Consider the following 27412-nt stretch of genomic DNA (forward strand, 5'->3'; position numbering starts at 1 on the left):
CAGGCCAAAAAGAGAGACTGTCAAAGCAACACTTTAGCAGCTTTCCTAGTGGGTTTGCACTTATCAATCTATGATTGAAAAAATAGTCGTCGACGTGGAGATGCGAGCGATCGGCCACGCTGTATCCCATAGACACACTGAGCTACTTCACTACTGTGGAAAGGGAGGAGATGCTTCTACTTTTTCTAGCTCTCCAGCATTCCTCTACTGTTTTTCCTGCAGGAGCTCGAAACGATCATGTGGACAATATGGTCAAATCAAGATAAAATAATTTGTTTACGGGCGGTGAATTGCTGTTGTGCTTGCCTCAAACTTTGAATCCGATCGCAAGCGTTCACCAGCTTCTTCGAGACGGCGCCATGCAGAACCGCCGATCAGAGAAATCCAGGAAGAGAATCACAGTACTTTGCATCGATGGAGGCGGGGTGCGAGGCATCATCCCGGCTCAAATCTTAGAATACTTGGAGAGTTTTTTGCAGGTTGGTTTTCCCGCTCTTAGTTTTTGTCTTATAGGAGCTATATCTCGTGGTCTATCGAATTGATGCTTCTAGCTTTGCTTCACGTCTTGGCTACTCAGAAAATCGATGGACAGCACGCCAGGCCTGCGGATTACTTTGACTTGATCGCCGGCACCAGTACAGGAGGGTTAATCGCTGCAATGCTTTCATCGCCAAACGCCCACGGGAGGCCGCTATTTACCGCCAAGCAGATCAGCCAGTTCTACATGAAACACTGCCCCGAGATTTTCCCCACTCCCCGAAAGTAAGCTCTCTGGCTAAGGCTAGCCTCACATATATTTTCCAGTTTAGAGGCAGGAACAAGAGTTATGTTTGCCAATAAACCTGTAATTCTAACGAAACATTAAAATAACCAGGAATTTGATCGGTTCATTTCAAGCTCAACTTACGTTGCTTAAAGGTCCCAAATATTCTCCGAAAAGCCTCGAAGAAATCTTATATAGTAATCTCAAAGATGCAAGGATGAGCGACACGATCACGGACTTGCTCATTCCGGCGTTCGACATATCGTTCATGCAACCTGTCTTCTTCTCCACCTCTGAGGTGCTCGTCCAAGGGTCACTTCGATCATCCAATTTGTATATGTAGCAGCGTTAGAGGCACGTTAGAGGCACCCGTACCTTCATCCGACCCGTACTACACGCAGTCGTTTCGAAGAGACAAATTTTATTGTTTACAAATTCATCGGAAGCACACCCAAATGGTTTCGATGCAGGCCAAGGAAGACAGCACCATGAATGTTCGTTTACGAGACGCTTGCAGAAGCACATCGGCGGCTCCGCTATATTTCCCACCTCACCAGTTTTTTTCCGAGCAGAAAGGCTTACAACAGGAACCGAGGGCTTTCAATACGATTGACGGTGGAGTTGCGGTTAACAATCCCGTGAGTGCGACACAGAGCACATGACCTGATGCCGCATTGATGCTAGGGATTGATTCGCAGGATTCATGGAAGTAGCTGACTAGGCGAAATAACTGTCTCTACAGGCGCATCTGGCGATAGTTCATGTGATGCTAGAGAAACGGAAGGGCAACAAGAAGTTCTGTCTTCAAGATGCAGATCAGAGCCTTGAGGTACATTTCTTTTCATAGTGTATTAAATGCAGTAATCAAGGGCACTCTGCCGATCAAAAACGTTTTATCAGCAGCGAAACTGATCTGTGATGACTTTTACAAGCTGCGGTCAGGCACAGGCAACATGCAAGAGCATGTTGATGCTGTCACTGGGAACTGGGAAGAAGACCTCAGTGTCGTATAGTGCGGAAGTTGTATCTCGTTGGGGAGCCTTCAATTGGATATTTGGGAACCAGACGTTTCCGATTGTGGAGATAGCACTGGAGGGTTCGGACGACATGGTGGATCACAACACATGGGTGCTGTTCGAGAGCGCCAAAGCCTCTAGCAACTATCTCCGGATCCAGGTGAATATTAGTTGCCTCCATAAGATTGATTTGTGATTTCATGCATGCAGGTCTTGCAAGAGATGGTACTTACGGCACCCATAGATTGTCGTGAATGCACATCTTGGTACTTAAGGCACTCATAGATGGTATTGAATGCAGATCTTTCAAAAAGAGATGGTCATATCTTGCAAGGGATGGTAGTGAAGGCACCCTTGGAAAGCCACATACTTAGAAAGCCAAGACATTGGAGCTAATTTTCATGCAACCACCCTTATTTCTTCTTTTTCCATCCCAGCTCACTCAGAATTAGTCTTGATCTATTTTATCATAATGTAGTTGCAATTTTTGACCTTCTTGAGATCAATGGGTTCCAATTGATGCTCATTGTATCATTTTGTCTATTTACCTTGACACGCTAGGAGTTTTCTTATGTGGGTAGGTTTTTCGGTAAGATACTCACCCTCTTCATATTGTTTGATGGCAATTGCACCCCCCCCTCCCCCCTCGCCCCCCCGAACCGGAGCAATTTTGGCCTTATGAAGCTTGTTTTGATAGGCATTCAACCTAGACGGCGATGCCACATTCATGGACAACTCAGAGAGGAACAATTTGGAAGCCCTAGCTCATATTGGGCAAGAGGTACTGAACAAGCATGTTTCAACGACGGATAGGGCCACTGGAAGATGCTTTGAACATCCTGACATGGGAACAAATCGCGAAGCTTTGGAACGGTACTCTTCTTTTATACTCTTTGCACATCTAAGGATGATATCAAGCACATCAGCCCCTTGCTTTAGGGAAAGGGAGCAATTGGTATCTCTAAAAACTTGGCTGGTTCACTAAGGAAATATGTTAAACAGCACATGCATTCATGACATTCACACATTCACTAAGGAAATATGTCAAACAGCAAATGCATTCATGACATTCACACATTTTCTACACTAATTATACTTATGCATGGATTTTGAATGGATTTTGTTTTTAAAAAACTAAAAGCTCTTGAAGGATTAGGATAAACAATTATGTCAAGTAAGACCTATTTATATTGTCCCTTTGAATGAAAGGGCTATCTAGGTTTTCTACATATTGCCCCTTTAAATGAAAGTGCTATCTAGGTTTTCCACATAATTCATCCCTAAAATGACACCTCAACCCCCTTTAATTTTAAATAAAGCCCCCAATTGGAATATAAAGAAGGCTTGGCATCAGCCCCCCATGTATAAGTGGAAATTGCTGAAGTACTTCCATTGTCTTATCTTTATTAAAGACGCATTGGAATGCTGACCAAAGAAATCTTGTTCTTAACATTTGGCACCAAGTGTCAAGCACCTATGCACCACTACTAGTCCTTGCCTCGTCCTTGCATGACTTGCATTATGATGCTATGTGGCAAATTCTCCCTCTTGTAGTTATCTTATAATATTGACGTCACCTCCTCATTTTGGGTTGTGCCTTGAGAATGAAGATGATTTGCAGCTCCTTTGTGGGGTATTGGGAAGACAATTTACAATAGAAGGAGCGAAGAATGTAAAAGTGCACATCAAGTGGAGTACACATCCACTGCAATCTAGTATATTACATTGAGTAGGATGCAAATATAAGCTAGGGCATGAGAATAAGAAAGGCACACATTTGGTGTAGCCTAGTGCATCAATTGAATGCTACCAAAATTTAATGTCTGAACAAAAAGGGTATCCCTTTCTATATAATTATCCTTCTTTGTAGGATCACTTGGAAAAGAACTAAAGGATATTACATAAAGTACTTTCATTTTCCTAGTTGTTTAATTGTTTATTAATCTTTCTCAAAGACATGTGCCCATGGATGACAGGTTTGCAAAGGAGCTTGTACATGAAAAGAAACTACGCAAAAGTCATAGGACTAAATGACTCTTTACTACTTAATGGAAGCATGGTATGTTCAAAAAATATATTTTGAGTATTTTTGTTTTACATTGCATGATGGCAACTTATGAGGTGTATAGTACTTGTAACTCTTAAGGGATTATAATCAAGTTGGTGTCCACATTAACTTATGAGGTGTATAGTACTTGTAACTTTTAAGGGATTATAATCAAGTTGGTGTCCACATTCATCCATATGTTGCTTACTTTACTTTTGGAATGAGATCACACTTACTTACTGCCTTAATTTATTTGTCACACCTGTTTAAAAAGAATAAATTTTCTAAAGAAGCATGTGTCTATGGGGGATTCTGACCTAGGAATGATCACATGCACACATTCACCAAAGGGCTTTGCGAATTTGCAAATTTATGTGTTTAAAACAAAATTATACTTAGAGAAGGAGCTTTTAACTTTACTGTTAGATGAAATTCCTAAAGTTTACTAGTGGGTAGCACATATGTTACAAAATGATATGAACCTTGGGTTAGTAACTCGTTTTAAATGTATGATGTCATGGAAGCTATGGGGGTAGATTGTATATAAAAAAATTATTATATTGTATACAGGTGTTGTTGTTAGGTCCTCCTTTGAATTGTGTAGCAAAGCTTGGGAATCCAAAGTATAGCAACTTATACCTAATGATTTTTAGCAAAAGAGACATGTTATAGATTAGATCCTAAGACCTCACTAAGAAATATTCAAAATAGCACATGCGTTCCATTTTTCTTGGAGTTACAAAAAACATACACACATAAGGGGCACTTAAATCCCCTTTTGTTGAACACATGGGATGTAGTGGGATTTTACATAGTGAATGCCTTGGGAGAAATTACTTGTTTCCTAACTAGCACAACTATACAAAGGGGTTTATATAATGAGTCCTCAAATTAGGTGATAGGAGTTATTATCCCTTAAAGAATGACCTCTTCACCTATTTAAATTCACTTTCAATGCATGCGACTATCTATAAATTTCACATATATTAAACGCCTCGATCCAAATTCTTGAGTATGTCATGTAGTAGATTGATATTATCATAAAACATTAATATTTTTCAATATACATACTCAAATAACAAGGTATAAGATAATCTAGACCATATATAAATTGAATATTGAAGAGATTTTTCAACCTCTAAATATGAACTAAAGTTGGAGATACATGAACCCAACAATCAGTAGTAATCCTTAACTTAATCCATGAAAATTATTCAATTATCCATGAATAATGGAGATTGACATGAAGCTCATGATGAAAGAAGGGTTTCCTATGAAAAAGAGGTTGTGGGGCGCATATGGGCTTTGTGACACTTCATGGAAAAGTGATAGGAAGTGGCACCCACAAGCAAGGAAGAGGGTCAAACACAACAAGGCAAAGCAACTATAGATGCACAAAATAGCATGCGCGTCTATAGGTGCTACTAGAATAGCAAAAATACGAGCGCGTCTAATAGCGCATCTATTTGCACGTCTATTAGCGCATCTATTAGCACGTCTACACTGTGAATTAGACGCAGATTTAGACACAAAACAGAGAATACAGAAAGTGAGATTTTGGTGCAAGCTGATATATGTACATCACTGCTTTCCAAACACTGCCCATGATTACCAAAGCATGTAATTTTAACAAAAATATCAATGCTTTTTGGCAAACCCACATATACAAAAATTAAGTGAGGTGAGGAGAATGAGACAATATGTAAAATAGTTTTGCCAATATCAATGATGGGCTATTATCAATCTCATCCTCAATGAGATCAACCCTTGCCAAACGATCTACTTTAAAATCCAAACCAGTGTTGAGATCTACAAATACATTCAACCCACTACTACTTCTGCTACTCATGTGCTCATCGAAATCAGCATCACCAATGGTAGGCTCATCCTCACGGGTAATGGCCTCAATATCTGTATCTCCTATCTCATGATCATCCTCCTCTCTCGTATCATGGTAATCATCACCTCCATGGCCATGATCATCCTCCATACGTTCCATATTAGTAAATGTACTATACATCACTTTGGAACATGGTGTAATAGGTATGACATGCCACCACCTATTATTATCCACCATTGGTTGATAGACAACCTAATTTAAACACAAATACAATCATGTTATTTTCCTTGCATTGAAGGTATCAAATATTTAAAAGTGAGTATTTTTATGTGTGTACAATACCTATTCACATTGTTGCAGTAGTACTAGTGTGTCCTTCTTACTTTTCCAAATCTTTGTGGAGTCAATAGTTACAAAGCCACTTGCATGGAGTTTGATTGTTTCATTAGGGCCTCTTTCCACCATGTCCTTTTGCCTTTCTAAATCCTCATGAATGGCAGTAAACTTACCTAAGAAGCACTCGACTGATTCCCACTCCTCAAAGTCTGAAGTAAATACATCTGCTATGCACAAGTGCTATTTCAAAATACAGTTTCAAACTGACTCATTACACTGGTTCTATTTCAAAATACAATTTCAAGCTAACTCATTACACTTCAAAATCTTACACAAAATGCAGACTTACAATGCGATGGTATTGTCGATTGATTACTTGACGGAGGAAGGCGCATGTCCTTCCCCATGTAGATGTGTTGCACCTTTGCAAGCAATCCTTTCTTCCCAAGCTTGAACTTCATGATGCGGCCCTTCCATTCATGCAAAAGATCACCTCTTTTGCTCTTGGGAAGCTTATGTGGACCCTTGGCAGATCCTCTCATGACTATCCAATCATTCAAGCTATAGGTGCAAGGCACCCATTCACCCAATGCATTTTTGCTCCTGTGGGACAGAGTACATGTATGGTCTCCTCACCATGCTTGTACAGAGGTCACAACAGCAATAGTGGACTAGAAAGTGTAGCTTGGAGGGAGAGAGCAGCTCCGATAAAGGGAGAGAGAGGGAGAAGGTATAGAGGGTGCAACTGAAGGTTGAGAGAAGCTCCAAGATGGAGGGAGAAAGAGTAGAGGGGGATGAGCAGCTGCTCTAGGAGGCGTTATAGCTAGGAATGGAGGGAGAAAGAGAAGAGGGGGATGAGCAGCCACTACAAGAGGTATTGTAGCTAGGAATGGAGGAAGAAAGAGCAGAGGGGGATGAGCAGCTACTATTGTAGGAGGTGCTATAGCTAGGAATGGAGAGAGAATGAGCAACTGCTACAGGAGGTGCTAGAGAGGGAGAAACACAGTGGACCAGAGCAGGAGAGGATAGAGAAGATGCCAAATGAGTTCCCATGTTTGAAAAATGGAGGGAGAATGGAGCTGGACTAGAGAAGAGGAGGGGGTAGGCCTGTAACAAGCTGAGAGGGGGGAAAATTTTGCCTAGAAGGGGCCACCGCCTCTTGAATGACTTGTAGGTTTGTTTGGGGGAGGTGCATATGGGAGAAGGGTCAAGCATGGGTTGAGGGCGGGGGTGGGATGGTTTGAGTGGTCCCTGGTGTAAGAGGAGTAGCCAATAGGGGCTATTTGTAGGTCTGCCCACCCTCCACCTCAACATGGCATTGCCCCACAAAAAGGGGCACTCCCATTGGTACACCTCAAATACCTCACTAATCCCTTGAAATTAGGAAACACTAATTGGGGGCCCTTTGGAGACCCCAATTCTCCCCTAATGCCTCTTTTGTACACACCACAGATCTCGTGTGCCATACCCTCAGCATCTAAGAGCACTTCCAAAGGATATTGATGTGGATTGGCTAATTGATGAAATGGAGAGAGCAGAGAGAGACGAGGGGATGCATATCACAATGGAAGAATGGGAGTATGCTAGGGGATGCATGAGCAAGGTCGGTATATAGAATATTATGCATAAGTTAGGAGCTTTCAACAATTTAGATTGCTAATTTAATTCATTTTGTCTTGGTGTAGTGTACTATGTTCAATGCTATATGGTGTGAGGGCAAGCATTTTCAAACACAACGGATTGATGATAAGAGAAACACACAAGATTGCGGCATCATTGCTAGCTTTGAGGGAGCCAATGGAGCCATGGATGATTATTGTGGCATAATCCAGGATATTATTAAGCTTGACTTTCGACGCTTATTTGTGTATGTTTTGGATGTAAAGTGGTTGTCCTTTGCTTTGAAATAGAGAAATATCTATTGGTATAATGCCAAGTACATTACTCCAAGGATGGCATCAGGCTATGGCCATCTTCAATGCATTGCAACACCACAACTTGAAGACATGGATTGCAGCATGGTGGACACAAGAACAATGCAATCATACAAGGAAAAGATTGCAAAGGATGTGGGCATGGCCATGAAGTTTACATTTGGCTCTAAATGGGTAAGGTTGTCTTGGTTTATGCCTCTACACATTTTTGCTTCTTGTTTTCATAATATCCAAATGCACAGGAACAAAAACCATGTGGTCATGCAAGTGCCTACATGAGAATGCCCTTGAGGAATTGCTTGGGGTGAATTGGGGAAGCAGGTCAGGTGAACAAAAGGGTGATCTATTTCAATGCCATGTATGTAAGAACAATGTGGTCGTCAAGTATCACATCTCCTGCCAAATGTTATATTTTTCTTTCCAATATAGGCGCTAGAAGAAAACAGGTGGCAATTGGCTTTTCCTTGACTCTAACGATGATGATAATATAGGGGTAAGTTTATGTATTGGTTCTCATTTAGGAGATGTCAAGAATGTGACTATCACGTCATAGTGGACTCTCAGGGAGGTGCAGGAACACCTATTGGTCATGGAGGATGGCTCGAGGATGGCATGTCTGAGTCCTTTCACTTTACCTTAAATGGTGAAAAGGTATGAAAGCATGCAGAGAAGCTCGTGCATAGTGCCACTTTTATCCCTCCTGCAATATTGAAGATTGTCTAGAAAATGTGGGGTGGAACAATTGTGGATTTTGACATTTTCCAATTAATAGTGGTGCAATTAATTTTGATGTTTTGAATGGTTTTGTTTCATGTCAATGTCAAGTTTTTCCCAAAAAATTTATAATTCTTTTTATTTTTTTTATTTAGAACATTTGGGTATATATAGGTTATAAAGTTACTTTAGTTTCAAAGTGTCACTATCATAGCCATAGTAGGTCTGCCTTCCACGATTAAATCTCCCGTACTCCATTAATTGATAGAGAGGAGGAGTTATTTCTAGTCTTTGATAAGAGCATAGATGTCCTAGGCACCTACTTGGGAGCTCGAGACAATTTTGAAGACCTCATCAAGTACATGCAAGACTAAATCGCGAGTTTTGCATATCAACTCGATGAGTCTACAAAAAGATGGGTCCCAATTGATTATTTGAAGTACTTGTTCAATCAAGAACCCACGTTCGTGAAGCGTTTAGATCGCTTTTGAGCCCAGCTCACAGCCCTAGGGTTTAGGGAGGTGGACACTGATGACCTCCTAGCATGTGGAGTCATCGAAAACATAGGAAATAGGTTCCTATCCTGGGAAATGACCTTTATTTTCCTTCTCCAGGACAGACAAATGGAAGAGGAGGCCTCGACCTCAAGCCCTGTGACCCTGCCCCTGCCTTTTCCGATCCTCTTATTTCTATAGATGAGCCCAACATCTACAATGAATAGCCCATAGATGAAGAAGCTGAGGAGCGGGAAGCTGCATTGGCCCTAGAAGTGCTCCAGTGACCTCCTGAACCCCATTCTACTTCTCAAATTCCATCCACCTTGGGCACCACCTTTGTTGACCCTGCAACAATGATATGGTTTCTTGCTCCCCTTCTTGTCGATGGAGAGCAATACCTCTTTCTCCATGACATAGAGGTTATGTTTGGTCTCCGGGAGGATGAAGCTCTTGGTATCCTCTGTGGATACGAGGTGGACACGACTATGCAAGAACCTGGGTTTTTGGGAGCAGATGATTCAATAGAAGAGGTTCTTCCTTTAACACTGGCCCAAATCAAAGATGCAGAGACATCAATCTACTCTGACCTACCTGATGTTCCAGAAGAAGCCTCCACATCTCACTCCAAATAGCAGGAGGCCTCTGGATCCATCCTCATTGACAAAGAGGAAGGGATTGAGCATGATGACTCCATAGTGGTAAGAAACTATGAGCTTTGAATTTCTTCTCTCTTGGTATACTTTTGCTTTAATGGAATTCTAATGTAATGTTGGACTGTTGCAGGAGGCATTTGAGGTCGACCTATTCTCATCTCGACAATGCCTTGTTCGCAGTAGCTTCGGCCGAGATCACTCACTAGCACATTACCTTGGCCAAGCAAAAGGGTGCTTTCTAGTTATCCACAAAAAGTTTTCTCCACATGGCACTGATGACCTCCTGAAGTGCAAGGCCTTGTCAAGAGTGATTGGTCATATTGACATCAATCGCAATGCTGACAAGGTCATTTTGGTGAACCGCATGGCTGCCCTCAATGCCTTTAGAACCAATTTTCAAGGTATGGCATTGACGGCAGCAGCCATGTCGCTGGCCAGCAACGACAATAGCATTGACTCTCTATCGACTAGGTTTAGAGTTAGGAGTGTATTTGAGAATTCAAAGCTTGATGTTCTCAGAGTTTTAGAGAAGAGAGAAAAGCTGCCTTATTGTATAGAAATTTTATTTTATATGAATACAGCTATACTTTTTATACAGTGCCCCATTTTGTGTTCTTTTTCAAAATTTATTTTATACTATCATTTTATTTTGTAACTTTAATTGTTGTTGGCATTAGTATTTTCATTCACTATTCTATTCAAAAGCATGTGATTAGATAAATATTTGCGTTATAATGGTCATTTCTGAGTAATCGAGTAAGAATCTCACCGTGCGGCAGAAGGCAAATGTGTTTGGCATCGCGCAGGGAGCCCAAAAATGGTCCAAGTCAAACAGGCCGCATATGCGCCATAGCGGGTTTTACCATTTTTGGGCTCCCCGCGTGATGTCGAACACATTTGCCTTCTGTCGCATGGTGAAAAAACATCATTTGACCACTCAAATTCACACTAAACTTGCATAAACTGATGGAAAGCATCACGTAACATGTATAATAACATGGGAACAGTAATAGAACATAAAGATATCTTTTATTCATTGGCCTCAAAGGGCAGAGTTTTACAAAATGATTTAGGCTACACCAAATGAACCTAAACAACATCTAGGGCCTAAGGGAGGGATTGGAGCGGATGCGCTTGGCGAGTGCAAGGTCCTTGTCCATCACTATTACTCTTTTGGCATGGATATAACATAAGTTCGCGTCTTCAAAAAGACCTACTGTCATCTACTCCGTTGCCTCCTGAATTGCTCCCAAAGCGCCTGAAGTGAAATGCACATCACTCTTGTAATGCTGTGCTATTTCACGTACAACACGCTGGAAGGGTGCACGGGGAATGAGATTGTCCACAGTGGTTTGCAACTTGTGGATCTCCTAAAGTGTCTTAACGCCTAATTTTTTGCGCCTCTTAATCTTTGGGGGACCCTGCACTGGCCTTTGGACATGGCTCCATGGCCGCTTGTCCGCTTTGAACTTCTTTCGCCTCTCCTCCCTTGCAACCACCTCTTTAGACTCCTCTTCCTGTGTCTGGTGGGTCATTTAAGGTGGCTTCTCGTGCCTAGGGGTCTGCTTTGTCCTTGGTCTCTTTTCCTTTTCGTGAGGTTGTGAGACAGCATGCTGTGGTTCTTGCTCAGCTCGTACTAGAGGCTCCTCATATCTGATAATCTCGAGGCACAGAGGGTTGATGGTGCTCTTCTGTGCGGTCTGCTTGGTTGGAGGGTTGGGGCCAAGGTTCATTATATCTACAAGCCCGCCAAATACTTCCTCTTGTTGTGGCCCTTGTAATCTCTCCATCTCCTCTCTTTGCCTTTCTTGCTCCCCTTCTTCGTCTAGATGTTCCATGCTAGGACCCCATGGAGGAGGGAGGGGCAGTTGATTAGGATTGACTGGACTATTTTGCCCCTCTTGGGAGACCTCTCTATTTCCACAGTTAGTTGTGTGGAAGGACTCAGAGGACCCCTGATCATGCTTGGATCCTTCATCGTGTTGGGATTCCTCATGGAAGATTTTGTGTTTTTCCTGATTTTTTATTGTCCTGCTTAAGGTTCACATTGCCTCTGTGCAGTCCCATTAGTGAGAGTAGTTCTTCAGCTTTTGCAATGCATTGTGCAGATACTTGTTGTGGCCTCAAATTCCAAGCATAGACTAGATGAAGATAGAGTAACTTATCAAGTATATGTACTTCAACATGCAAAGTACACACGTGTACCCGCTCCAATGGAATTGGTAGAATGGGGCCCCACTTAGGATCCTTTTTGTGATGATTAGGGGCTGCACTTTGGTTGCAAGAAAGGATGCCATTTTCCCATTGTAGGCTTCCATTTTGCATCTTCTGAGAGTGGGTGCAATACAAGCATGTCCATTTTGCATCTGCACCTGCATCACAACCATACAAGCACTTGAGGGTCTTCAAATCACCAGCTAGATGCCATTCAACTTGAAACATTCCATGCCCATCCACAATTAATGTTTGCCCTGCCTCTTGTCTTCAAATAATCGACGGGATGCCGGTTCTCTCCAAAACCCACTTCAATGTCTCATGGCACTCCTTTGGGGTCTCAAAGGCTGCAAGCCACCGTATGTCCTTTTGAGATTGGATTGAGAAACCCTGCTCAACTTCCTCATCCCCTTGAGCAAAATGCAAGGCGTCATTCATAATACAAATGCTCACCCTCTCTAGCTTGTGCTATTTTATCAACTGAGCTTCATCCATTTTTATAACAAATACTAGCTTGCCATCTATACAATGAAAGAGAAATTCAGTTAGGATATAGAAATAAGAAGAAATAAAGTTGAATGTGAAGAGGGAATTTCTCTTACCTTCTTCTCTCATCCCATAGAATTTGACCATGGCTCTCTGCAAATTCTCTACATCCACGTAAACATTATTGAAAGCATTCATCTCAAATGTTTGGATGCCAGATTTCTTTTTACTCTTCCAAGTCATTGTGCCACTTACACAATGGTATCCTCCAAGCTTTTCTCTAGCACATTGGTTTGTTTCTTGACATGCAAGCCTTACAGACCATGGTGTTGGCAATGGCATTGTAGATATCTTATACTTTTCCTCCATAACAGACTTGAAAATTTTAAAAATAGAGTTGTAAGCTTCACGACTTATACCAGCAGCATCACAAGCTCCAAGCGCCTCCTTTTCTTGGATGAGGCCCTTGAAATTCTTCATTACCTCTCTAGCAACTTGTTTACGTAGCCCTTTTTGTCTAGGGTCCTTCAATACTTCCATGACATCACTTGGCTTTATTAAACTTCTTAGAACATATGAAGGATCACTATCATCCATTTCCATTGTTTCCATCACATCCTCCATGAAATTCCTAAAGTAGAGTACAAATGAGTCTTAGTGGAAAGAATGCAACACCACAAATATTTTGGGGTAAGAAATTTCATTGAAAATTTGGGGAACTAACCTTGCAGTCCATATTCTCCTCTTTCGGGCACCACTATTGGTTGACAATGCATCCATAGATTGCAATTGTCTTTTCCTCTCCTTTAGTCCCAAAGGTGTTCCCTTCAACTTTTGTACTCGTTCTATCGACTTCTCTCGTTCCTTCTCCACAGCACGTTGAACTTGGCCATAGATAGACCTTTCTAAATCTTATTTGCTTTTAGCAAGCTTCTGGATTGATTCTTCCAATTCATGTTGCTCCAAGTCCAGTGCATGTGCTTTGTCACTAAGTTCTTTGTTTTGCAATTGGAGATCCTGCATACTATTATGCATTGCCACAATAGTAATATTTTCCAGATGTGCAAGTTCTTCTGCTTGGGCTCTCTGCACCTCGCTTGCTTGCATAGCCAATGTTTGAGAATGGTTCAATCGATTGCAATAACCAAGCAATCCAACATGTCCCTTGCCAACAAACCGAACAACATCATGCACTGTATGAAAAGGAGGACTCTTTTGGGTGGCAGGGTCTAAAGGATACAAGTTTCCATCCACCCAAAGGTCAAGATGCTTCTTCCCTTGCAATCAAAGACTGTGGAGCACACTTTGAGGAGTTTCACTATATCCCAAAGAGAGTGTGCTTGCATATTCTGCCTCCGATTTTAGGTTCACATGGTACTTGTTCGATAGGTCCTCGAATGGTGCCATGAGTACTCAAAGAGAGGTATCAATGATGCAGGCTAAAATGTAGAGGAGAGCTGGCAAAGATGGAGCAGTGAGAGGGAGAGAGTAGCAAGGAAGAGGGAGGAGGAGAAGCAGATGAGGGCGAGAGGAAGAGGAGGAGAAGAGTTGGGTGACAAGTGTAGAAGGGAGGGAAGGAGCTGTTGTAGAGGGGAGAGATGCTACAGGAGGGAGGAGGAGGGGAGAGATTCTATAGGAGGGAGGAGTAGAGGAGAGGGATCCTGGGCAGCTGGAGAAGGAGGGGAGAGGAAGGAGGGAGGAGGAGCCAGAAGGAGGAGGAGGAGGGGAGAGGGAGGAGGGAGGAGGAGGAGCAAGACGGAGGAGGGGATAGGAGGAGGGAGGGGGAGGGAGGGAGAGGGAGGAGGAGGAGGGAGGGAGGGAGGGAGGGAGGGAGGGAGAGAGAGGGAGGGAAGGAGAGAGAGAGAGAGAGAGGGAGGGAGGGAGATTCAAAATTTGAAATTCAAATTTCAAAAAGTGGCCCCCTCCCCTCATTGATGGGGGGAGAGGTGGGTCCAAATTTGGGCTTAACCCACGTAGGCTAGGCTGGTTAGGCTTCTTTGGGACCCTCCAAGCTCCTTGCATTAGCCCACTAAGCATTCCCTAATCCATTCCTTATGAGGCCCTTTTGAAACCCCAATTCTCCCCTAATGGGCCCTTTCTCCTTGTCTTCTTGACTTTGCATCCTCGTATCTTGTCACCCATCTTTTCATCACATCACTATTAAGCATGTAATAAAGGTTGATATTATTAAGCAACTCTGTGTTTATTACTTTGCTGTGTCCTTTCCCTTGAGGCACAACAGAGGTCATCCTTAGGTCTTCATCATCTCTCCATAGTCATGGGAGAGAGCTATCCACATCAACAAGAAACTCAAAAATATAGACAAGTGACTCTTGCACCAACCAACCCTCGGCCATGCTACCTTTGGGTCTTGCATTTTGGCTTACGAAACCCTTCAAGGTCTTCATGAAGTGCTCGAGGAAGAACAATCATCGTGCATGTATAGTACCACACATAGCAATCTCATCCACCAAATGCACTATGATATGTAGTTGGCTTGTGAGAATAGAACGTGGAAATGTCTCCTCCACTAAAAACAAACCACCTCCACTGACATAACTCAAGCATTCTCAAGCATGGTGGGATCTATTTCCTTTGAGCTCACATACCTAGAAAGGAAAAAGTACGCAATATTAGCAGTATGAACACCTTGCATCCTGTAAAGTACCTCACAAGCTCACCCATCTTGTAAATACAATATTCACATTTTGTATCCTGTAAAGTACCTCACAAGCTTGCCCATCTTGTAAATACAATCCTTCATGTCCTTCGATGCACTACGAGAAATGCTAGTAGGTAGTATGAACTGAACACATGAGGAATGGTTGATTAGTTGCTTCTAATTCACTGACAAATTTGGAAGGAACAAAATATTATGCTCATAAAATACTTACTTGGAGCATCTTGTGCCAATCATGAGATTTCAAGCCATATAATTGCTCTACACCTCTTTTCTTGCTCTTTGTGAAGGCCCCCTTCAAACACCTCATGCATCCAGTGGGAGTATGCACTGTAGTGATAGCTCGCTTCACTGCCACCATCTCTAGCTTTGATAACCTCCACGGTGCACAAGGTAAAAAGACACGCCCATTTGGCCTCTCTTGTGGCCAAGCTTCATGCATCCTCCCTGTGGTGCATAGATCCTCCCTTATGCCTACGGAATCTCATGTCCCATTCAAATGTTCCCAAATGGTAGCTGCCACATTCTTGAAGATATGCATGGGATTAAGCAGGTGATTGATCTTGAGGTGGAACCAATATGGTAAACGATAAAAGATGGAGTATCTAAACAAAAGCTGGTGTCAGCGGGCAATCTTTATTTCTAGCCAATATAGCACACAATAGTTACAAACCCTTATCGGCTCATGCCAAGTGGTGTAGGAGTTGTGGATCCGTCCCAAATTCTCATCCAATCTTCCAAAGTGAGTGACTGTGGGGGAAATTCATTCCAAGGAGCGACATATCTAGGGTGATCAGGTGGGAGAAATCGATGATGATTCTCATAGATGACCTTATTCAATGCATCTGCCCATGAGGCAACTAGTGAAGGACCACAAATAGGACATGCATGGTAACCCGATGTAGTGAAACCTAAACAATAGACACAATTAAGAGTTGAACGTGGGTTTAGGGTGCCACATCAATTGCCTACTCATAATTAAAAGTGCAATGCTTACCTGAACACTCACCATAGCCTGGGAAGTCACGCATCGTCCACATCAAGACTGCGTTGCAGTCTTGTTGCAGTTGAAGTCTCGTGACGAGGAAGGCCTACTCACATCATGCACCTCGATACCTCTCCAAAGTATCTTCGTTAATCAAAGGCTCCAAATAAACATCAGGATTTTTGACTTTATGTTTCCTTGGAATTAGAAGGGATAACATAACATGTCCTTTCTTAATCGCCATAGAGGGTGGAAGATTATAATTCACCAATATCACTGGCCATACACTGTAAGAGGTGCTTTTGAGACCAAATGGGTTCACACCGTCCATACCCAATCCAAGTCTCAAGCTCCTAGGTTCTTCCTTGAAGCTTGGCTAGGTGTCTTTAATAGGCTTCCACGCAGGAGTGTCTGTGGGAGTTCTGCACTTGCCATCGGTTGATCAATGGGAGGAATGCCATGACATGAGCTCTACAATGGATTTGCACTTGAACATATGTTGGATGCAAGGGATTATGGGAAAATGTCGCAAAACCTTACGAGGCACATCCAAAGTTTTGAGATCTACTCTATATCTTGCCTCTCCACAAGTAGGAAACTCTCTTGCATCCTTATGTGGTCCATGAAACAGAACGCAATCATTGATGCATGCATGGATGCGCTTGTAATCTAATCCTCCAAGAGAGGTCGCATGTTGCCTTGCCATATCTCTTGAGGTCAGTAATTTATTCTCCCTTGGAAGCATTTTACACAATAGCCTGCATGTGAAGACCATAAATGAGAAAAAGCATTTGGGTAATTGACCCACTAACATAATTCACCATGTTTGCAAAATAGACTTTAAAGCTTACTTGAGTAATGCATTCAAACTTGCATTGCTTCATCCATAGATGGTCCGCAAGTTTAGTAAGTCAAGGGAGGCACGTAGAATAGAGAATGTGCTTCCCTCAAATAGTGGAGTTGATGCTACGGTGAAAAGACCGTCCTGCTCCATGCTATCATCCCTACCTGAGGATTGATGGACATATAAATCTCGCACCATATCATCAAACACCTCCTTCTCCATGGCCTCATGAGGTAATGGCGGAGGGCTTACTATCACCATCACTCCATGCATCCGTAACGGTCCCTCTTGAAGATCCTACCTCATATCGCTGATGCTTTGCCTCCTCATGACAAGCATAGGGCAACATATGCAGGTGTGGCACTGCATCCTGTATCAAATTAAAACGGGATCATAACTCAAACACATGAACACCCATAGGTATCTCAATCAACCTTAACTCTAACACTTACCATGTTTACGGTCGCATCTCATTCTCCATACTTTGAGACATGATTGAGTGTAATTCTGTGTGCACGATACATGTTTCCTCGACATCAATCACACATACATTTGATTTTTTGCTCCAACCACATTTCGCGATGGTGGATACGGAGGGATTCATCCCCACTGGAGCTACTTGTTGAAGATGAAGACATCCTATATATAAACAACCCAAAAAATTTGTTCTTGCATGAGTTGTAAATGTCAAAACTCTGTGGAGCAGCTAAAAGTGCGTCTAACACCACGCCTGTACTGTGGATCGCATCTATAAATGTGTCTAAAACGTACTTTAGATGCATTGATAGACACGTAGATAGACATGCTTTTAGATGCGCAGTTAGACGCATAGATAGACGTGCTTTTGGATGCGCAGATTGCGAGCTGATTTTCAAACCTACTTTTAGTGCGCTTGCTTTTCTTCACATACTTTTAGCATCACACGGCTTGCTTTCCTATTAACAGACATAGCTCCAAGCATCCACACTTATCTCCAAGGACCCACACTCATCTCCAAGCTTACACAATCATCCCCAAGCACACAAGAGAAGAGGGTGAACAAGGAAGAGAAGAAAGAGAAGTAGAGGGTGAACAAGGAAGAGAAGAAAGAGAAGTAGCTTTGAAGGACAAGAAGATTCCATAACTCTATCCAAGGTAAGTCTCTTAACGGTTGATCTTCTTTGGAAGTTGCTCTCTTTGGATTCGTCCTTTGTCGTATGCAAGGAATGGATGTTTTTGGTACTAGTGTTGTTCTTTTCGGGGTCGGGTGCATGTCCTTTTAAATTTCTTAGAAAAAGGCATCTGTCGAAGTGCATCTATAGATGCATCTAATAGCGCATCGACGCGTCTGTCTTTTGGAAAAATAGACAGCTGTGCCTATAGATGTGATGTTAGACACGTCTATAGATGTGCTTCGACAGTCTTATGTATTCTTCCCTTTCCCCTTCCTTTTCCTTCTCTTTCCCTTCCCCTTCCCCTTCCACTTCCACTTCCACTTTCAAGAAAAGGATTGCATATTGAATGATGGAAATAAGTGATTGCATGAATGAAGAAAGGGATTGCATGAATGATGGAAAGGGATTGCATGATTGAAGAAAGAGATTGCATGAATGATGGAAAGGGAAAGCATGATTGAAGAAAGGGATTGCATTCGTGAGGAAATAAGGGATTGCGTTCTCTTTTTCTCTCCTTTCTTCTCTCTTTCCTTCTCTTTTCTCCTCTCTTTCCTTTACCTTGTCTCTCTTTTTCCATCTCTCTTTTATCCTCTCTTTCCTTCTCTTTTCTTCTCTCTTTTTCTCTCTTATCTCCTCTCTTTCCTTCTCTTTTTGTCTCTTTTCTCAAATCTTTCCTTCTCTCTTTTTCTCTCTTTCCCTCCTCTCTTTTCTCCTCTCTTTCCTTCTCTCTTTTTCTCTCTTTTATCCTCACCTTTTCTCTCTCTCTTTTATCCTCTTTCCTTCTCTTTATATAAAGTCACTTTATCATTAGTAATAACTAATTGTGATTGCAGTATTGTTTTTATTATTGGTGATACCTATATTGCATAAGGACATTGTGGTTTCATTGTAACCACTTTCAATTTGACATAATTTCTCCTCACCTATTGTTAGCCTATGTTAGAACTTGGTGTGCAAAGCAAGCCTTGGTCCCTATGCTCACAAGAGCTAGATGGGACCTTGGAGACTCTCAAAGGGGGGGGGGGGGGTTTCCTTTTCTTTTTTGCATGGATTCTATCTCATGCACTATATCTTGTACAGCACAGGTTGCACTAACACATGCCAAATTTTTTATATGTAGATATTGTATCCAAAATTTTCAAACTCTCACATAGCCCTTTCTGCAAGATGTAAGGTTTTAAAGGGGTTTTTCTTTTCTTTTCTTTTTTGCATGGATTCTATCTCATGCACTATATCTTGTACAACACATGTTACACTAACGCATGCCAAATTCTTTATGTGTAGATATTGTATCCAAAATTTTCAAACTCTCACATAGCCCTTTTTGCAAGATGTAAGGTTCTGCTATCACTAAGCACAAGAATACATTCACATTAAAGAAAAAGGGCAAGTTAACCAGGTGCTTCTAGACCCAAGGGGTTTACTACTAAGTAAACTTATGTCACGTGCATTCAAGGGGTATTTAAAAAGCCCCTCAACTAAAATTATGTGACCAATAAAACCACCCCTCTTTACTTATGAACCAATGGGTTTTTTTCTAAAGTTGAATTAAAAAACCCTCTTGTTATTTTAATCCTTTTAAAAAAATTCTTGAAGTTGAATTAAATATACCCCTCCTTTTAGATGCATGTGGTACACTAAAATTTTATTAGGTGACCCCTAGAGCTTCCGGAGAAGTACTAGAGAAAATAAATAGCTTGTAAGAGAGAGAGAGAGAGAGAGAGAGAGAGAGAGAGAGAGAGAGGAATCATTGTTGTCTCTGTGCCAACATGGACTTAGGTAGAATAGAATGTGTGTGTAGAGTAGCGGCCAAGCTCCACTTGTACTTGCATAAGGCTAGAAACAATCCCTCTTAGAAATCCAACTTGCATGTTCTACATGCAAGTTCTACATACGATTCCTACATGCGAGTTCTACATGCAACTTCTACATGCAAGTTCTACATATGATTCCTACATGCGAGTTCTACATGCAACTTCTATATGCAGCTCCTACACGCAACTCCTACATGCAAGTTGTACATGCAACTCCTACATGCGAGTTCTACATGCATGAAACTCCTACATGCGAGTTCTATATGCATGCAACTCCTACATGCAACTTCTATATGCAAGTTCTACATGTAGAGAGAGAATGTCTTACAATTCGTACATGCAGAGAGAAGCTCTCCAACTTGTATAAACACCCCAGAATGAAGCCAACACTCTTTGGGACTTTGTGTTGAGTTCTACTTTGATATTCCAAGCAATTGTCTCAAGTGTCCATGCTTCCTTGCACTCCACATCAAAAAGCATGTCCCTCGCATGTCCTAACCTTGCAACTCCTCCTCCCCTCTCCTCCAACCTTGCAACCCATCCTCTCCCTCTCATCCTCCCTCCTCCTCCTCCCTTCTCCTCCTCCCTCTTCCTCCTCCTCCTCCTCCTCCCTCTCCCTCCTCCTCCTCCCTTCTCCTCCTCCCTCTTCCTCCTCCTCCTCCCTCTCCCTCCTCCTCCTCCCTCCTCCTCCTCCCTTCTCCTCCCTTCTCCTCCTCCCTCCTCCTCCCTTCTCCTCCTCCCTCCTCCTCCTTCCTCCTTCCTCATCTCTCTTCTTTCCCCCATGCTCTTACACCTTCTTCCTCTCTCACTCCTATGCTCCCCCTAAACCCTTAGTTCCTCAACCCTTAACCTCCATGATCTACAAGGGAGATGAGTTCTCCACCATGTACTCTACTCTTAACCTTGGAACCTCTTCTAAACTCTGGAACCTCCTTCTAAACCTTGGACCTCCTTCTAAACCTTGGAACTCCTTCTAACCCTAGAACCTCTTCTAAACCCTGGAACCTCCTCCTAACCCTTAAACTCCTCTTAAACCCTGCAACCTCCAATGAAGATGAAAGCCTTCATTACCTCAACCATGATGATATATGTTCCTTTTACACATGGATGCACTATGTTTGATTACCACACTTAAGCCTACATCTCTCACCGGAACACGACTTGAGGTCCTAAGCTACACATATACTACAAACAACAACCCCGATATATCTGTAGGTGACAAAAAGCCTCAGAACCCTACATACTGAGAATACCCTGCTCTTCCAACAGAAGCCGTGGGAAAGAGCCAACATTTGGCGCCACTGTCAGGGAGACTAGCATCTCAAGTAACGAGTAAACATACACAGGTTTGTGTAAAAAACAACTACTTCGAACTTTCATGAACATATCACTCAAGAGCTAGGAGAGCTAAAATTTTTCCAACTCAAGTAAAAAATAAAAAATTCCTAGCTGAAACTCTTCGTTATCCGTTTAGGAAAATGCATGTTTTTTGGAAAAACAGGACCTTAATGAATAAATCGGACCATGTGATGGTTGTCAGAGTGTAGAGCTTGAAATTCTGAACATTTCTCCTGTATGGAATCACATTCTGACACAACCACCAAAAGTTATGGGCAATGGATGATTAAAGGTTCTAAATGCCATAACCCAAAGGAAAAAATTAAAACCACCTCCTTAGTCTAACTTGGACAAATTCAAAGGTGCACATGTGTTTGACTAAATCCACAGCTCTCCCTCCTTCCCTATAAAAGAGCACCCATCCCTCTCATACTTCTTCTTTCACATCTTGCTTCCATCCTCTTCCCCATTCCGAGCCCTACGTAAGACACTCCTCCCTCTCCATCGACCACCACCCTAGTACCATCCTCACATGGTAAGTTACTTCGAGCCCATCTCGCAGCAATAACCTAGCCATCCACCCACCGTCAAAGTTTGGATAACCTAGCCATCCACCCATCTCGCAGCAATAACCTAGCCATCCACCCACCCACCATTGGTCCTCAACAAGAGCATTCAGGTGACCACCTCTTCCTCCCTTTGGATTTCCGTCAAAGTTTTCCTTCCGTTAACCTTTTTTTTTTTCTCTTTTCTTTTTCCCCTCCCCCTCCACCATTACCCCCTGCACCACCATCCCCTCCATTTCCCCCTCCTCCTTTTCCCCCCCTCCCTCCTCCCCCCCTCCCCTCCCCCAACTCCAACACCCCCCTCCCTCCATCTCCCCAACCCCCCATCCCACCACCCCCCCCCTCTCCATCTCCACCACCCTCTTCCATCTCCACCACCCCCCTCCTCCATCTCCCCCCCCCCCCTTCCTCCATCTCCACCACCCCCTTCCACCACCACCACCACCCCCTCCATCTCCACCACCACCCCCCCCCCCCCCCTCCACCACCACCCGCTCCCCCTTCCCCCCCTCTCTCTCTCTCTCTCTCTCTCTCCCCCTCTCTCTCTTTCCCTCCCTCCCTCTTCTCTCTCCCTCTCTCTCTCTTTCCCTCCCCCTCCCTCTTCTCTCTCTCTCTCTCTCTCTCTCTCTCTCTCTCTCTCTCTCTCTTTCCCCCCCTCTCTCTCTCTCTCCTCTCTCTATCTTTCCCTCCCCCCCCTTCTCTCTCTCTCTCTCTCTCTCTCTCTCTCTCTCTCTCTCTCTCCCCCCTTCTCTCTCTCTCTCTCTCTCTCTCTCTCTCTCTCTCTCTCTCTCTCTCTCTCTCTCCCCCCTTCTCTCTCTCTCTCTTTGTCTCTGTCTCTGTCTGTCTGTCTGTCTGTCTCTCTCTCCCCCTTCTCTCTCTTTACCCATCTCTCTCTCTCTCTCTCTCTCTCTCTACCCCCCCCTCGCCGACCGCTCCCTACACAAAACTAACCTAACTAACCTACCTATGAAGCAAGGGCCTTAAGGCCCTTGCTGCTCACGGCTAGTGCCTGCAGTGGCACCTGTGCATAGTGCCAGTCCCAACGCCTCTGCCACCTCAATGCCCCCACCACCTCTGCACCGACCCGACCCGCCCATTACTCGCCCGCCCCGTGCCCCTCCACACCTCGCTCGCCCCCTCCACTCGCCCACCGTCTGCCTCGCGCCAGACCCTCACCCGCCCCTCACCCACCCCTCAACCCTCCCCTCCAACCTCCCCTCCACCTCCCTCCCTCCCCTCCACTCCACACCTCCCTCCCCTCCACCCCCTCCCCTCCACCCTCCCCTCCCCTCCGTTCGAAAACCCCCCCCTCTCTCTCAGTCGCCCCACGCCACCGCACGAACCCAACCCCCCCCAAAAAAAAAAGAGTTAAAAAAATAAATAAATAAAATAAGATCTAACCTAACCTAACCATCGCGCTAACTATAGGTAGGTTAGTATTAACCTAGGATAGTTTTACCCTAGGTTAGGTTAGCTATAACATAGGTTAGTTAGATTAACTTTAGGTTAGTTACTTGTAGTTAGGTTAGTTTAAATGTTAGTTAGTTACAGTAACTAGACCATTAGGTTAGTTGATTGTACTAGGTTAGCTCAACTAACTATGGTTAGTTAGCTACAATCAGTCTAACCATAACTAGGTTAGGTTAGACTAGTTGTTAGGCATCTAACTAGATAGTTAGGTTAGTTAGACTAATTGGGCCAGTTAGGTATATAAATCTGGGTCAGTTACTACACCTCAATTAGACTTAAAGCCCATTTACACCAAACCTTAAGACCAAGCCCCCCCCCAAAAAAGCCAATTTTACCCCTACTTTAACCCCTCATAACTCATTCGTTTGGGACCCAAACTGCACCCCGTTTGAACCCAGATTTCACACATGGAAACACCATGCTACGAGGTATTTTTCCAGCCCATTGCACACCATTTTGGCATCCCTAGCACTCGCTCATTTGCGCCCTCGTGTGAGCCTTGTTTCGTACAAATTCGCTCGTATCTTCACATCGTGACCTCCGATTAATGATCCGTCTGCACCGGCATAGTTTCCTACACACGTAGGACAATCTTAGGCACATTATTAACATGATGGTCCCTACACAAACTAACACCACTCTAACCCTCCAAACAAAACTACATCAACACTTGCACTTGCGGCGGAGACACCCTTTGCAAATCTCGTCCAATCTACATGTAGCTACATTCCGGCCAATGCCTCTGACTCAAACACTTGCTAAATCCACATACAACTCCACTGCAACCACCATCTCCGACAATCCTCTACCCCGAACCCCCCCTGAAATTCAATCACTCCCTTTGACTCCTCCACGCCACAACATGGCTGGACACCGTCGTGAACGACAATGATGGGGATATTGACCTCGATGTAGAGGCTGACAATTTCTTTAATCAAAGAAATAACAACACTCAAGGCAAGCGCCCCTAGGGAAAACTTGAACTTCCCAAATATATTGGTAGGGGAGATCCAGCCCGATTCCTCCAGCATTTTGATGCTGCATGCCGAGCAAGTGGAGATCAATCCCATGAAACCAAGGTGGCTTGGTTTCCCATGGCCTTAACTGATGAAGCATCTGAATGGTACCTAGACCTTCTAGTGGAAGAGCACGCCACATGGGACCTACTTCAAACAGAATTTAAACGATGCTTTCAAACGAAGAGGCTACAAGATGATCCCGCTCTCCAACTAAGCAAGATCGCACAAGGCCGTCGAGAAGATGTATGCATGTACCTGGGTAAGATGAAAAGATTAATCGCCAAATGTAACCCATGCCCCGATGCAAAGTACCTCACGGCCTGGTTCATTGCAAGACTAAGAAAGAAAATCTGAAAGGATATGAAAAGATAAGCAGCTATGAAACGTTCAGTGTTGCGTGTTGCTCATGCGATAGCCATTGACATCGAGGATGGCATGATCGACTCAGACACTAGCAATGATGATGGTAGATCTAATACACGAGATAAGTGCTCAAAAAAAGGCAAATCCAAGTCCACTACCGAAACATCAAATGAAGATCGCCTAGAAGCCATGACCATGAAGCTGAAAGAGGACATGATGCAGGCCATGGAACAAAAACTTCACTTGTCTCAGTTGCCAACTCAGACATACCCACGGTGAGAAAATGTTTGGTGTCCACACTGCATGGCCAATCATACAGCAAATGAGTGCCCTGTCCTAAGAGCTAGGATCACCGCACAAGCAAATCCACTGCCAAGGTTATGGTGCCATATCTGCGTCATCGACGGCCATGATGAAAACAGTTGCATCTTGAACATGTGCGACAACCCGCCTCAACCTCAACAATACCAAGCGGCACCCATGCCAGTGTATAGGCGACTAGCAGTTGCACAAGCGTCCCCAGCTCCGAGGTTAAATCCTGTTCTCATTCAGACACAAGTCCCACAACTACTCAGGAATCTGAATCCAAGACCATATCCAAGAGCACCAAATCCAGCTCCTTAGGCAGTTCCAATCCATCAATTACAAGCCAAGGAAGTAGACTCGTCATTTGAGTATGAAACAGAGTACCCAATGTACTATGTAGAAGGTGCAGAGGGTCTAATACCAGTTTATGCAAATCAAGTACGTCCCAACACATATCGAGCACCAATCAAGTGCTACGACTGTGGCGAAAATCACTGGATCGTAGAGTGCCCTCATCGTGGTAGCCCAGCTACTTTCCAACCACTCTGTAGAGATTGTGGCATAGGACATGCCTGTATGGATTGTCCCATGAAAAATAAAGTCCCACAACAAACAGAGGTTAAGCCTGATGTCCCAATCGACATCATTGGGGTGGACCATCAAAGTCTAGGTCCGGCAAGTGTAATATCACAACCTGTAAATGTAATTACACGCCAATAGAAAGAGGCCACCAAGGACCCTAACATTCCAATCCAACCAAAGCGACTTCTTAAAAAGAAAGCACAAGTGCCTCCACCTCTACCAAGGTGTCGTCGACAACACAGCAAAACCCGCAGATTGCCTCAACCTTGCAAGCTGCCATGTATAGCGTCACTAACAGTGCTAGCCGCCATTAGCCCTACCTCTGCCTCTATCCCACCATGCATCGCCCATCGCTAGTGTGCAACCTCTATTGCCAGCTAGTTTTGTAGCCCTGTGCATCGTGATTCACGTCGTAAAATGCACTGCAAGCCACCAACCGCCACCGTCGTGCCCCTCCCTCCCTTTTAATTGCCATTCAAATTCCCCCCTCCTTCATTTCAAAACCCCCCTCCCTCCTCTAACTTCTAAGTGCCCCCTCTCCTTGGTTAGTCCCCTCTCCTTGGTTAGTCCCCTTTCATCTAAGTCCCTCTAGTTCCTCATTTTCCCCTTTCTTTTCCCTTAGTTCCCTTTAATTCCCTTACCTTGCAATTTTATTTATTTAAAGAAAAAAGGGATAAAAATAAAAAATTTAAAAAAAATGGAGAAAATAAGAGGAAAAAAAGATAGAATAAAAAGAAGTTTAAAAAAATTAATAATAAAGCTTAAAAGAAAAACAAAAAAAAAGTTAAAAGAATATAAAGAATAGAAGCTAAGCTATAGAGAAAATAATTTAAGAATAGAGATTAGATAATATTTAAAGAAAAGGTTTTTTTAAAGAAAGGGGTCAGAAAATAAAATAAAAGACATTGAAAAAGATGTAATTTGTAGGATATAGAACTTAGGAAAGATTATGATAACATAAAATCAAGGGGTACCATAGATGAAGCATGGTCGCTTCACAATTAGTAGGGAGGGGACTACTACAAAATACTACTATAAAAATAAATAAATAAAAACACTACAATGAAAGAGATTGTGAATCCTAGAAGAAGGAGACATAACAAGTGATGTATCAACTTGGAGGAGTAACCATGAATAGGTTAGATGATGAACAAATTTCGAGTAGCTGGATGAAACTTGAATGAAGGCTACAAAAGTGACTCGTCATTTAGAAAAGAATGGAATACACAATTGCATGGTGACAAGGGTCAAACGATTGACCTACTTAAACTCAAGATGAGCATTTAAAACAAAGAATAAATTAATAATGCATTTGCATGTAGGATCATACACTAGAAATAAAATCAAGAATTGAGCACATGCACAATTATTACCTTGGAAATGTACACAATGTTATCGTACAGAGATGTTGGGCAAGCTGGGCTTGGAAAGCATCCATGGTGCCAAGAGTCTTGAAGTTGGAGTACTAGAGATGGTTAAGTCATTCTCTTAGGTTGGGTTGATGAGCCAAGTAGTACTTGGGCTCTTCCCAAGCAAGAGGGTGCTATATATGGCCATAGGTGGTGGATATGTAAGCACTTAGTAAGGTCTGGTGACCTTGGAGAGATCTCAAGTAATTGGTAAGTCATGGATGCATGACTATGGGTGGATCCACACTTAGACCTAGTGGTCTAGAATGAGTACAGCAAGATCTGGTGATCTTGATCTTGTAAGTTAGGCCTATCTTGTAAGTTTTAGTTCTGATCAACCTAAAACTAACGGTTCCAAGCTGGTCACTTGGGACTTGGACCA

At 43.2% G+C, this 27412-nt stretch overlaps 1 protein-coding gene across 1 annotated transcript; it reads left to right on the plus strand.

Annotated features, from left to right (window-relative positions):
• Positions 1-200: 200 nt before the first annotated feature.
• On the plus strand, positions 201-3996 carry LOC147882093 (patatin-like protein 2). Its single transcript, XM_087401760.1, has 8 exons — positions 201-479; positions 578-762; positions 875-1061; positions 1234-1401; positions 1506-1592; positions 1706-1939; positions 2477-2652; positions 3756-3996. Exons 1-8 carry the CDS (start codon positions 360-362, stop codon positions 3811-3813), a joined length of 1215 nt encoding a protein of 404 aa, XP_087257886.1. The 5' UTR covers positions 201-359; the 3' UTR covers positions 3814-3996.
• Positions 3997-27412: the final 23416 nt, after the last annotated feature.

This window comes from Dipteris shenzhenensis, chromosome 30 (genome assembly GCF_047967505.1).
Source record: "Dipteris shenzhenensis isolate YYH24624 ecotype China chromosome 30, Dip_SZ_1.0, whole genome shotgun sequence".
In the NCBI taxonomy this organism is placed as follows: domain Eukaryota; kingdom Viridiplantae; phylum Streptophyta; class Polypodiopsida; order Gleicheniales; family Dipteridaceae; genus Dipteris; species Dipteris shenzhenensis.

Bases quoted from the DNA above. Each gene is read 5' to 3' on its own strand.
- LOC147882093 (XM_087401760.1), top strand. From the start codon at position 360: ATGCAGAACCGCCGATCAGAGAAATCCAGGAAGAGAATCACAGTACTT. The intron at 480-577 runs GTTGGTTTTCCC...TTGGCTACTCAG, and splicing joins ACTTGGAGAGTTTTTTGCAG to AAAATCGATGGACAGCACGC. The intron at 2,653-3,755 runs GTACTCTTCTTT...CATGGATGACAG, and splicing joins AATCGCGAAGCTTTGGAACG to GTTTGCAAAGGAGCTTGTAC.